The 12,787-nt window shown below is 43.8% G+C and overlaps 1 protein-coding gene across 2 annotated transcripts in view; it reads left to right on the forward strand.

The window, feature by feature from the left end:
- The window catches only part of LRRC1 (leucine rich repeat containing 1), an 87,057-nt gene that overhangs the window by 9,624 nt on the left and 64,646 nt on the right, over positions 1 to 12,787 (forward strand). For both annotated transcript variants that reach the window (XM_066612410.1, XM_066612411.1), the window contains exon 2: positions 12,447 to 12,564. In XM_066612410.1, coding sequence (XP_066468507.1) covers positions 12,447 to 12,564 — 118 coding nt within the window. The remainder of the gene's footprint in view (positions 1 to 12,446; positions 12,565 to 12,787) is intronic.

The following is a 12,787-nucleotide window of genomic DNA, read 5'->3' on the forward strand; positions in this document are numbered from 1 at the left end:
CAGGTTTGAGGCATGGCATACTTGAAGCTTCAAATGAGTGAAGGTGTGTAACTGAGATTCTTCCTTGTACAGGGCCTGTCATGTGAAATTAGGAATTGCTTTTACTTCCCTAGTGGACGTCTCCGCATAATTTGGAACATGCTGCATGTATTTCCCTGGTGGTCCCCATCCAGGCAGCTTAAAGGGTCAGAACTGTGTAGTTTTAGTAGTGGAGTTGTCATGTGTTTTCAGGGCATTATTTAGTGTTGTCTGTTTGTGATAGTTCTCTTTTAGGTGTTGATGTATTTCTCACAGAAATTGCTATTAACTCCTCACATGTGGCACTTCCCCCTCACACACACAGTAGCTTGTGACTGGAGAAATACTGTCCTTTTGTGGCTTTAATACTCTGTAATGTTTTTACAGGTGTTTAGTCACCTTTTGACTTCTGTTCTTCTTACAGGATGTTACTGTGTCCAGGCCTATTCTCACAGTAAACATGAGATAAGGTACAATTTATCAGAGTTTAGTGATGCAATGGGACCATTTTTGAAGGCATAACAACAAATGGGTGGGGGGGATGAGTGTGGAGTAAGTACTCAGTTATTGCAACCGATCATGCAGAGTTCTGTAAGTTATGCTAGAGGACATTTTGTGATGACTTGCAAGTTGATTGTAGAAGCTACACATTGGGAACACTTAATAGCGTGATGTGAGCAGGCTTCTGACAGCCTGAATGCTTGAGAAAAAACTAGATGGACGCTAAAAGGAAGTAGGAAGTTATCCACAGATACGGGGGGCCTACCTGTATAGACTTTATTATAAATACCCTTAGCTTCCTATTCAATTGAGAATTCCTGCAGTTCATGGTTGCTTCCCCTAAAGTTCCTACAATTTTAACCTTGTTGATCAGTTCTTCTTATTGGTTAGGATGGCCCCTCTGTTCTTTCTTCTGCATTATGAAAGAGGAAGTTATCCAGTCAAATCAGTAATTAGTTGGAACTCTCATGCTTATGTGTAAGTGTCCCAACAAATATCAGGATAGTTGAAGTCTTCCATTACTGCTGACATGTGTTTCCTTGTAACCTCTATTAGTTGCTTTAGGAAAGGATCATCCACTTCTTGGCTTGGCAAAGGGTAAACTATAACCTTAATGTTATGTTTATTTCTGTTTTCCACTAACTTTACCCAGATGCTCTCCACAGGGCTATCCTGTCAACAGAAATTCTATTTTTGACAAATGCGGGTGTACACAAAAACCTGTATTAGAGTGCAATACTAAGCACCCGTTGGGCCAGCGCAAATCCCTTGTGCCGGCCTGGGAAGGTTACAAATGTGCCGTAAAGCATGCTTGTGCCTCGGTGGGAATAAGCTGCACCGGCCTGCAGAGGCCAAATCCAGCCTCCGCAGCAGCAAGGAACAGTAAGTCTGCACTGGCCGACCTTGGCCAGCACAGGGGTCGAGGAGGTGGCGGTGGTGGGAGGCGTTTTGGGGCAGGAGAGGGCAGGCAGCGGTCAGGCCCATGGATGGGTGGGCAGGGAACAGGAAGCGAGGCCAGGACCTGGCAGATGCTGGATCCTAGCCGCACATGGAGTGGCTCCTGGCTGCTTCATTCTGCTCAGATCTGCGCCACATCTTGAGGTGGTGCATATCCGAGTAGACCCATTGGGACGGCTGCGGCTCTCTCCAGGGTAAAGGGAAAATTTTTCCCCTGCCCCTGGGTTAGCCTCTGGATGTTTGAAACTTGTGCTGGATATAGCGCAGACCCACTACCCTGCCTATTCCAGCGCAAGTTAGGATTGTGCTGCCCATTGAATAAACAAAATACTTAAGCATCCAGTTTTTTTTTCTGAGTTTCTTAAAATGTGAAGACTCATTATTAAAAGTAAAATATTTGCCTCTGAGGCTCAGAGGCTAAAGTCCAATACACACTTATCTGGGAGGATCCTGTTTGAATACTGAGGGACTTACTTCTGAGTAATCATGCATAAGATTGCACTGTTAGTCACTTATCACAGCAATATACAAAACAAGTTGGATCTACTTAACACACCTCTGATGCTTAGCCAGATAGACAGAAGTGCAGGTCTTCAAAATCCAATGAAACTCTGAATTTAGCTGTCCTGTCCTGTTGTTCTTTCTGTCATTAGAATGTGTAGTGACCTATGACAGTCACTTTTCTGTAAATCTGAAATGGGACAGTAGATCTCAAAACACCTTAAAGCAATGGTTCTCAAACTGGGATGCTGCGGCGCCCCAGCCTGAGAGCCCTGGTGTCTGTTCCCTTAAGGGGGCAGGTGAAGGGGAAAGGCAGTGACACAGTCCCCAGGATCATGCTGCTGCAGAGGCAGGGGGCTTTTTCTAATACATCTTATCTCCTACCTGGATCCAGGGGGTGCAGGGAGTCCCATGGAGTGCTCTGCAGGGCTCCCTGCAGCTTGTAAAAACTGAAACTAGCTATCGTGATCCATTTCTGGTTTCACAATTGCAACTTGGAAGTGGGTCGCAATTGTTATTTTCATTTTTTGCAAGCTGCGGAGAGCCTTGCAGAGTGCTCCGCAGGGCTCCCTGCACCCTCTGGACCCCAGCAGGAGGTAAGATGTGTTAGAAAAAAGCCCCCTGATCCTGCAGTGTCGTGATCCTGGGGATCACATCACTGCCCCTGTTTCCCTGCCCCTGCCAAGACTTACCTCCAGCGGTTTACTTCCAAGATGTTTGAGAACCCCTGCCTTGAGGACCCCTACAGGATGTAGGGCTGCAGTCAGTTACTTGTCTGTTTTCAGTGACATTTCTGTTCTGGTAAATGTGTACTTGCTCTTTGGGTATTATGACAAATGCTTTATTTCCTACTAAAGAGATTTTGTCCCTTTTTGGTTAAACTTCAGTGTTTGAAGCAATCCTGATAAGAGACAGGAAGAGGCCAACAGGCATGCCCTGATGGTGATAATGTGGAGTAACATAAGAAGAGATGGGCATATAAGGCAGTGGTCTCTAAACTGTGGCCCAAGGTGCACTAGGATTATCAATCTGGGCATGGCACAGTGGTGGCGAGGCCTTACAATTCCTTCTCACAGCCGCAGTTTGTCATGCCAGATCGTTGCAGAAATTTGAGCCAGGAAGCCACTTCCCCATATCAGCCCAGAAGGCTCTGCACTCTGATTTCCCAGGGGAAGCGGCTTCCTGACACAAGTTTCTGCAAAGATCTGTTGTGACGAGCAGTGGCTGTGGAGCCTAATAGTAAGACCTCACCACTGCCATGCCATGCCATGCCTGGATCTATAATTTTTGTAGTTCATAGTTTGGAGGCCCATGATACAAATAGGAATTGAGATGAAGAACTTGTCCAAAGGGAAGAAATTTGCTTGGGGCTTTGAGTTATATAGGCTGAGATGAACATAAGCACAAGGTCTGCTTAGATGAGGACTAATGGGGGACGTCTTCCTTTTTTTTCCTCCTGGACCCATGTTCATCTTTAACAGTGATTCCCAACCTGGGGTATGGGTACCCCAGGGGTACTTGCCAGGACCTTTAGGGGTACTTGAAAAAGAATTGAATAATGGCAGAAAAAGGCAGGTCTGTATTAGAATACCTTGTGGGGCTGGCATTGGAATGCCTTGTGGGGCTAATATGAGGGGTACAATTTATGGAAATGGGCTGCCATGGGGTACGCAAGTGAAAAAATGTTGAGAACCATATTATATCTATATAATATGGTATCTGTGGTGAGCTCTTCTCCAGTTGTGTTTAGATATTCATATCTACTTGCACATCTGCTCTTGGGATATTTCCTCAGCTTCCCACCATTGACCCAGTGTTCGTTTATTCAGATGTGTGTGGATAGCAGCATAGAAAAAGCAACTCTATGCTTATGAGATGAGGGAAACTGAGCTTTTGCACTTTCTCTCATCTCCCTCCTTTGTGCATGATTGGAAGCAATTGAAAGCTTCGGTTTTCACCTTTGAACAAGCCATAGTCCCCCATTGCGTCTCTGGAAGCTGCGGCTAATGGACAAACTAGCATCTGAAACAATGGTTTGATCTTGGTTTTGTATACTAGCTCATTAACTAATCACAGTTATTGGAGTTTGGGTGTAAAGGAAACTACTTGGCTCAAAAGTAAGAGCAAAGTTTTCAGTTGCCTCCCCTCGAGTGCAGCGGAAAGGGAGCAGGAGGATGCGAGCCAAGGGTTTGGCTCTCTGTAACTTAGCTTGTTCCTATAATAACAAACCATGGCTTCTCTTCGTGTGTGCATGCAGAAAGACGTACCTTGCTCACTAAGTGCATGCCCTAGTCCTTGACAATGCCACTGTTCTGTGGTACCAGTTAAACTAGCCACAAATTTGGTAGCATCCAATGAGAATGCATGATTATAGGTTTCCCTCTGCAGCAGCTGGAGGTGAAAGCTTCAGTTCTGCTGTGATCTGCTGAGTCTGGAAGCAGATGCTCTTTAATCTTTTCTGCTATTGCTGCTCATTCTACATAAAGGGGAAACAAATGTAAATCCCTGCCCTCAGGAAAAGAAACAAGAAAAGCAGTTTCAGTGTGTATGTGTTGCATTCCAAAGGGAGCATAGAAAGGCTGTAGTAGTAATTTTCTGTCACAGATGCTTCAAAATACTCCTGTTTTTCTAGAGCAGTCTGCAGCAATGTGGAATGAGACTCAAAATTGGCCCCCTGGGGAGTTTAGGTCACATGGATGAAAAGCCATTCTGAACACAGCTGCCAGAATTCCACTGACAGTAGAGCAGGCATCAGTATTGGCTGAAGCTTCAGTCATCTCATTCATGCTTTTTTTACTTCTGGCCTCTTGTCCAATGTTTTGAACTTTGTTGGAACTCTGTTGGAAGAAAAGTGAATGGGCTACACCCACGTTTTGTGGCTCTTTCATCCTTTATGCTGAGCCTGCCTTTGGGCACAAACCTAACCACCTTTCCAGGTAAGGGCAATGCACCTCTGAGTTAAGGGAATGTTTGTTCCCTTATCTTGTGGAGGCCTCAGTGACTGCCACCTTACTGTGGGATGCAGCACATGCCCCATTGGCACACGTGTGTCAGCGTGGGGAAGTTGGTTAGGATCTGAGCCTTTGTTACCCTACCTATGTTTTCCTTGTGTAAATTGTAAGCCCTTCAGGATAGGGACCTGGGGCATGGTACTGTCCAACTTTTCAGGGCTGATGCAGCTGCAATGCAGCCCCAAGTTAAAGCAACAAATGCTTCCTTACCTTGAGGAGGCCTCCATGACTGTTCCCCCACCTCAGGATGCCATTGGCATGGCTGCATCGGTGCTGGACTGTATTGGGCTCCTGATCTCTTACTCTTTGAATACTGTCAACCATGTATGTTTAAAGTATGATGTTTGAAGTGTGGATTTTCATTCTTTCCTACAAGGGAGCGTTCTCATGCTTATGTCAACACATCTCTTTACATAAGGGCTCCATAACAGTTAACCTGGAATGTTGTCTTAATCTCATGGAACAGAATCTCCAGCCTCCCTTAAAAAGTACCTTGCTAAAGTTGAAATCTGTCACTGTGATCAACCATTCTTTTTTCTCTTTTTGAGGGTGAGCAACCAATCACAAGTGAATCCTTGTCTGATGTGCACATTTAGCACAATTGCACAGTGTTTGGATGTGGCAGGAAAAGTCCTGGGCACCTAGTGAGGGACTGGTGATGTCTTAAGAATGTGAAATATTTCTCTCTATTCCTGTTCAGGGCTGGCTCCTAGGAAATAGAAACATCTTTTTCTGCCCAGCTTTGTACTTGGCTGTTCCATGCAGGTTTTGGTCCCATTATGTTAAGCAAGTACAACAAAAGCTATTGCCTGTTCCTGTGAATACATTTTTTTAATTGATTGGTGTCCAAAACAAATTGTAAGTGGGAAGTGCTGAAGCACCCTATTTTTATACTCCACTGTTGGCTTTAGGACTCACCCACTTGTTAAAACCAAGGTGACTTGATTGTGGTTGACAGAACTGGTTCTTGCTCATAAAGAACACTGGTGCTTTTATTACATAGGTGTGACTGAATTATATGTTTCTTATTAATAATACAGCCTAGTTACTTCTGTTACCCCATATCTTTTTTTCTTTTATGAAGAGGAGGAAAAAAGTCCAAGGTCTTAGTTCTCTCAAATGCCTAATTCTATCCAATTCTGCTTCAGGGCTTATTACAGTAGCAAAACTGCCCTCATTGTGTCCCGGAGCCGGTGTGCAACATGCTGCTCCCCTCCCTCCCCAGGATACTCATTGAGGCTCATGGAGCCTTGTGCAACTCTCAGCAGTGGGCAAAAAGCCTTCTGATGCTTCTTCTGCTGTTTTAAAAAAATATTTCTGGTTTCCCAATGAAACTGGAAATGTTGCTTAAAACAGCAGAAGAAGCCTCAGAAAGGTTTTTGCCTGCTGCCAAGTGCTGTGCCTGCCCACCGAATGGGGCAGGCAGGTTGAGGCAAAAGTAGCAGCGACGGGTGCGGCCAGCGTGGAGCTTGGGGCTTTTTCCTCCTGCGCCCGCCCCAGGTCTGCAACCGACTTATTAGAAACTATTTATTGCCTGTGTCTGTAAATTGATGGCCTAAAGAGAAACTATTTTCTTACGGTTAAAGACCATTTGGTTGGCCCCCATAAGGATGTGAAACGGTTCAAGGTCCAAGGAGAAATTGGGAAGTAGACCTTGTTCATTCATCATTTCCCCCCACCCCCAGCCCTCTAAGACAAATAGACTTGATTCATGCTTTGGCAGCTGAGGTGTTGTGTCATGTGAAGAAAATTAAAGGCTGAAAAATCTCAGTCTGCAATTCTGTGCTGCAAACTTATTGAACAGTAAATCTTGGTGAGATTCATTTCTGAGTAAAAATAAGATCAGTCTGTCGGTGTCTTTCTGTCTCCCAACTACTGTCATGTCACTTTGATATCTGCCTCTTCTGTGAAAACTCTTCCAAGGGATTAGGAATGGCTAATGACACTGAATTTTTATATTGTATTGCACAAATGATGAATTTTAGAGAATTCTTTGGGCAAAAAGGGCCCCAATTCATACATGCAACTACAGTATTACTGAAATTGCCTGTTGGAGTGGTAGGAGGTCTTTCTCCCTCCTCTCATGCAGATGACTGACTATGTGAATCACTGCTTCACCAAATTAGCCCTCCATGCTATTTCAGCGATAGTCCCCAGTAACTAAGGGCCTAATCCTGCGCTACATGTGCTGGCTTGCCACCGATGCGCACTGTCACAAACAGGCCATAAGGCATGTTTGTGAGCAGTATCATGGGCTCAGCATGGAGCTAGCCCAGTGCAAGCACATGCTGGGCCAGCGCCAGCTCTGGACCCTGCTGCCACCTGGAGCACTGGGTGACAGAGAGGTGGTACGTTGGGGGAGGTGGGGATAAGCATTCGGAGTGGACGGAGGGTGGGGAGGAGGTGTGGGGAGGAGGGAGCGGAGTGGAGGGATCTAGACCCTTGTGTGGGGCTGCATGACCTGACACAGAACTCCTTGATTCTGTGCCGGAAGAAAAGCCACCCCAGAATCAAGTAGCCCCTTTGCAGAGTTACTTCCCTTACTTGGGCGAAGGGGATGAATGTCCTGTTCTCCCAAGGAGTGACTGGAGGCTGCCTGGTGTGTGCAGAATACCGCAGCAGCCATTTTTGGCACTCTGGTAACTCCACGTGTCGGGCAGCTCAGGATTGGGCTGTGTGTGAGTAATAAGCAGTCTGTTTAATGAACATTGAGAATTAGCCCTCCATGCTGTTGAGAATGTTCATTAATGTTCAAAGAGAACTTGAGGCTTGAAGTACATCAGTGTATCTATAGCATGCTAACTGAAGCTTCTATTACCTACCTCACTTGATGCACCTGTTCTTGTTCTGCTCTCTCTTCAAGGCTCACCGATACATCTTTAGGTAAAAGAAGCTTATACTTACTGTAGTACCGTTTATAATATGCATCCGTATGCACAGGTATTTAGTTATAGGAACGTTTTCAAATGTTCCAACTAATAATTACCAAGAAAGCTAAAACCGCTCTCCACCTACACACAGGTGTGAGCTAGCATGAAATGATAGGTCATGCAGAGACAACTGAAGCACAGCAAAATTCTAGGTTTAGAGCAACCAAAGGGTTCTAAAGATGTGATGGGGACCCAGGAAAAGGTCTTGGCAGTTCCTCTGAAAAGTTTCTTTCAATAGGCTAACAGTCCTATTGCGGTACAGGAGAGAGGTGGGGGAGAAAAAACAAATATTTATAAGATCTCAAAATTTTTCAGGGCTTCATAGGTACTATATGGATTTGCACATCTCTAAAAACTACTTGTATGTCTGTTAAAAATTATTTAACAAACAGATCTATGGTATCGGGTGACTATCAAAGCTCTTTGGCCCTACAAAAAAGTTAGCTTAATTTAATGCAAATTGTTAGGTTATGTATGATGGATTTTTAGGTTTAATTTACTTTTTTTCTTTTAGTTTGTTTTGCTGTTATTGAGGACTGCCTTTTAGACAGTGGCGTCGCTAAGGGGTGCGATCTGCACCAGGTGACACGCCCATGGGGGGTGACGCGCTAAAATCACGCCTTTATGAGCTACTGTGTCATGCCATACATGGTCGGATGTGGAATGGCCAGCGGAACACAATGCAAAAAACCCTGTTGAGATAACTCCTTTCCTTCAAATGTTATGGCCAAAAAACCGTAAGGAAAAAAATGCATGGAGCCCTATGGAAAGTGAAAGTGAGCTGTATCGTGAGTTTACTCGTGAGTAGGCGTACTTACCATAGTCTGTCGGTGAGGACTCCAACAACGTCAGAATGGTCCCGATCAAATGAATACAGCCCCCCAAAAACACCCGAGAAGGAGGTCCCTATTCAAACCTATGGAAAGATCGAAACCACATGGTTGTGTTTACTTGCGAGGAGGCGCACTTGCCTTAGTCCATTGGAAAGGGCAGGCTGAGAGGACTCCAAGGACGTCAGAATGGTCCTGATCCAATGAACGCAGCCCCAAAAACACCTGAGGAAGAGGTCCCTCTCCCCCCCAGCTGTGAGAGTATGGAGCCCTATGGGAAGCGAAGCAGCCTCACGTAGCATTTACTCGTGAGTAGGCAGACTTGCCTTGACTGGTGGTCAGGCCAGGCAAAGAATGTGAGGACACCAGAATGGTCCCGATCCGATGGGACTGGAGTGCAACAAAAGCCCCAGAAGGCAGCCTCCCCCTCCCCCCCATTAGAAAGGACCAACAAAGAGACTTGAACTGGTAAGGGGAAAGTTTTCTATTTTGCACTTGCAAAGTTTCCTTCACAGCCCAATCCTACCCACACTTTCCTGGGAGTAAGCCCAACTGACTCTAATGGGACTTACTTCTGAGTAGGCAGGCATAGGATTGGGCTCCCAGACTTGTTAAACCAGGTGGGTCTTTGTATTGATGTGCTTGAATAGAAGGACTTTAAACTGGGCACTGGGGAGGGCTGAAGATCTCACTGATTCTTTTGGGGTGGTGTTATTGCAGGCAGACTGCAGAGAAAATTCACTTGGTGGAACAGGATTGGCTCCCCCTTATTTAATTATTTTTTATTTTAATTTAACTACTTGTAATTATTTATTTTAATTTGCTTGATGATGTCACTTCTGGCCATGACATCACTTCCAATGAATCCTGGATAGATTGTTATTCTAAAAAGTGGGTCCTGGTGCTAAAAGTTTGAGAACTTCTGCAATAAGGTGTTAGTAAGTTGACGTGTGTGTGTGTGTGTGTGTGTGTGTGTGTGAGTGACTACAAGTTTTCAAAATCACTAAAATCAGAATTTGGAGGAATAATAGCATCATGTTATATATCAATCTATGTGTAATTTCATGCAGAATGCAATGAAACAAACCACATTGAAATATCTGTGTTCTATCAAAAGGTACTGCCAAAAAACCAGTGGGGGCAGGGCAATGGTACATCACCATGCCCACCATCTGGGGTGTTGCCCCGCCCACTGCATGGGGTGATGTAAATCCTAGTGACGCCACTGCTTTTAGATACTATTTCACCTTGTCTCCTATTATATCTATAAGAAACTGTTGCTCTACCAGCAACCTTTTGCTGGGTTGCAGTTTTCAGAATGTATGCCAATGAAGGTTATTCTGATTCTACTCATTTGCTTGTGTGCTCAGAAGTAAATTTTAGTTTTAACAAGTTCTAAATTTATTTTGTGTTGGATCTGCAAATAAATAATGTTACTGACATGTGCTAAAGTTTTCTCCTTTTTTCTCCTTGAACTCTGTGGTTTGGCAAACAATCCCTTCTGTAAAAAAAAAAAAACTCCTTTGGCATCACTTTCTTTCCTCAGTTACTTTTTTCTGTTTCTTTTTTTGCTGTAGGGTGAGGGAAATCAGTGATTTTTTTTTTTTCAAAAATGGATTTTTAAAACTGTGATAATGCTTTAACACATTTAAAATAAAACTATCTGCACATCGGTCTTTTGTTAAACAAAAACATTTTAACAAAAACATTTTTTAAAAATTTAATTTAATTTTCTTAAATTTGATTTTTATAAAAAACTGAAATTCACTGATACCTTATTGTCTTCAATATCAAATGCAAACATAGAGGTGGTTCAGGCATAATGCCACAATTTGACTTTATGAGAACAAGCAGCTGTGAACCTCAAGGTCGTGTGCATCTTCTTTTGTGTGTTCAGGTTTCCTGCCTGCAAATCTGAAGGTAAACCATGGTTGACCATTAAGTTCATACTAGTAAACCGTGGTTTATACAATCTGTGCAAATAAGGAGCAGAAACCAAGTGCAAATGATTTGGCTGATAGAACTAAATAGCAAACCATGCTTTACTGGGAACGGAATTGCTGTGTGTAGTATGAGAAGAGAGTATACACAATTGTTTCTGTAAAGCCAAACTGTAGCATTATGCCTGAACCACCTTGTATTTGCATTCAGTATGGCAGTGTCCTGCTTGTACCATCCACCCCTATTCAGGAAGAAAAATTGAAATTGTTGGTGGTTCTGCATGGATAGGCAAGGAAAAAAGCTATAGCATTTGGCACAGGCAGTTATTGGAGACAGAATGTTTTTCCACAAATGTCTTCCAGCATGGCTCTTGTTGTCTGCATTCAGCATTACGGTGGCTTGCACTTTTTACTGTGTTTGAACAATGTTTTGTTTCATTTTTATCAGAGTACCTAATTATTGGTTTCTTTTTTTTTTCTTCTTTTTTTTTGCAACTACCTCTTGTAGTCAGATAGCTGGTGCAACTGTGAGAACATTTTTTGTTCGTGTCTCATGCTATCTGTCATGGTAGGTGCACGGTCATAGTTAATTCCTCTGGCTATTGTTCTTACAAATACTCACTGTTTTAAAGAATTTTACTTTAAAGTAAGGGTTTGGGGAATGACTCCATACTGTGTGTGTCGGTCTGCCAGTCAATTAGGAGTGGACAATGTGCAGATTGTGGAACACTTTGACAGGAGTTCTTCAGCATCCTGAAGTGCCAAGAAGAGAGACATTCTAGCTCATGTGACTGGAGAATAAAACTGGCAGTTGCAGTGACAATATTGTGTTTATGTCAAGCAAATAAAACAAATTGTGTCATCTTGGGATTTGTTCATTTGCTTCATACTTAATGCAACAGATGTGCTTCCCACAGCAGATAAACACCCATTTGTATGTCTCGAGGCAGGTGGATCTGCTGCTTGTGTTTGCAGAAGTTTGGCCCCCCTTTTTTCTAAATTTTGTGTGTGCGCATTGGTGCTTACACAACCTGCCATTACTATTGCTGCAACTGCTGCCTCTCCTGCCTGGTCAAGGAAGCAACTGGAAAGACAAGGAGAGGGGAGAGAAGCAGAGTGCAGCAAATGATTTGAAGCCCGCGACTGCCTGCCCACCCCCCACCCCCCCCCTTGAAGCAGGCTGACTAGGTGCCACTGCCCCCTCTTTCTCCTTGTTCTGTATTTACCCTCTTGAACAAACAATGATCAGGACAGGATTAACTTGCTGCTGTTTCTTGCAGCTGTGCCACCATGATTACTCATGGTGGTGCTGGAGGGAAGAGGTGGGCTGGCACATCTGACTCTTTTCTCCCTTGCTCTCAGCAAGTTAGGAGAGGATCAGAGAGCCAACTGAAGTGGCTGAGTGAGTGATAGTTGGGGTGGAGAAGACATGGGGTGTGGGGGCCCCTCATCGGTTTTCTGCTCCCCCTCAACCTGCTGCTCAAAATGACCACTTCATTGGCCTAACAGCTGGGTTGGCCCTGTGTCTGGGAAATCTGGTCCAAACAGGGTTTACTAATATGGGTACATGAGTGTTTAACATTTAAGAGGCAATGGTACAGAAATGGCAGCTATAGCATGGCCCATGTATTGATTGTGGGTTCTGTTTACCTTTTTCTAGTCGTTTCAATTGGACAAACTGCATGAATAGGTTCTACAATTAATTTTTTTCTAACTGTAGAGTAACACTTGCTTAATGGAGAATTTGTTCTCTTTCAGCCTTTTTTTCAACTTGTAAAGTTACGAAAACTTGGGCTTAGTGATAATGAAATTCAGCGACTTCCTCCAGAGATAGCAAACTTCATGCAACTGGTAGAACTTGATTTATCTCGAAATGGTAAGCTAGAGCATTTATGGATTTTTTTTAATATTATGGCTTGAAAATAATAAAGTATAGTCTCAGTATAAAAACGAATTTATGTGTGCGGGCCCAATATTATGCCTACGTTCTCAGCCAAAGCACATCTTCTGACACTCCAAGTTCCTTTTTACTTTTGTATATCTTTGTGCATGGAATCATGCCACCTGAAAACTTATGTACAGGACTGAATGTTTGAATG

This window comes from Tiliqua scincoides, chromosome 1 (assembly GCF_035046505.1).
Source record: "Tiliqua scincoides isolate rTilSci1 chromosome 1, rTilSci1.hap2, whole genome shotgun sequence".
NCBI classification, from domain to species: domain Eukaryota; kingdom Metazoa; phylum Chordata; class Lepidosauria; order Squamata; family Scincidae; genus Tiliqua; species Tiliqua scincoides.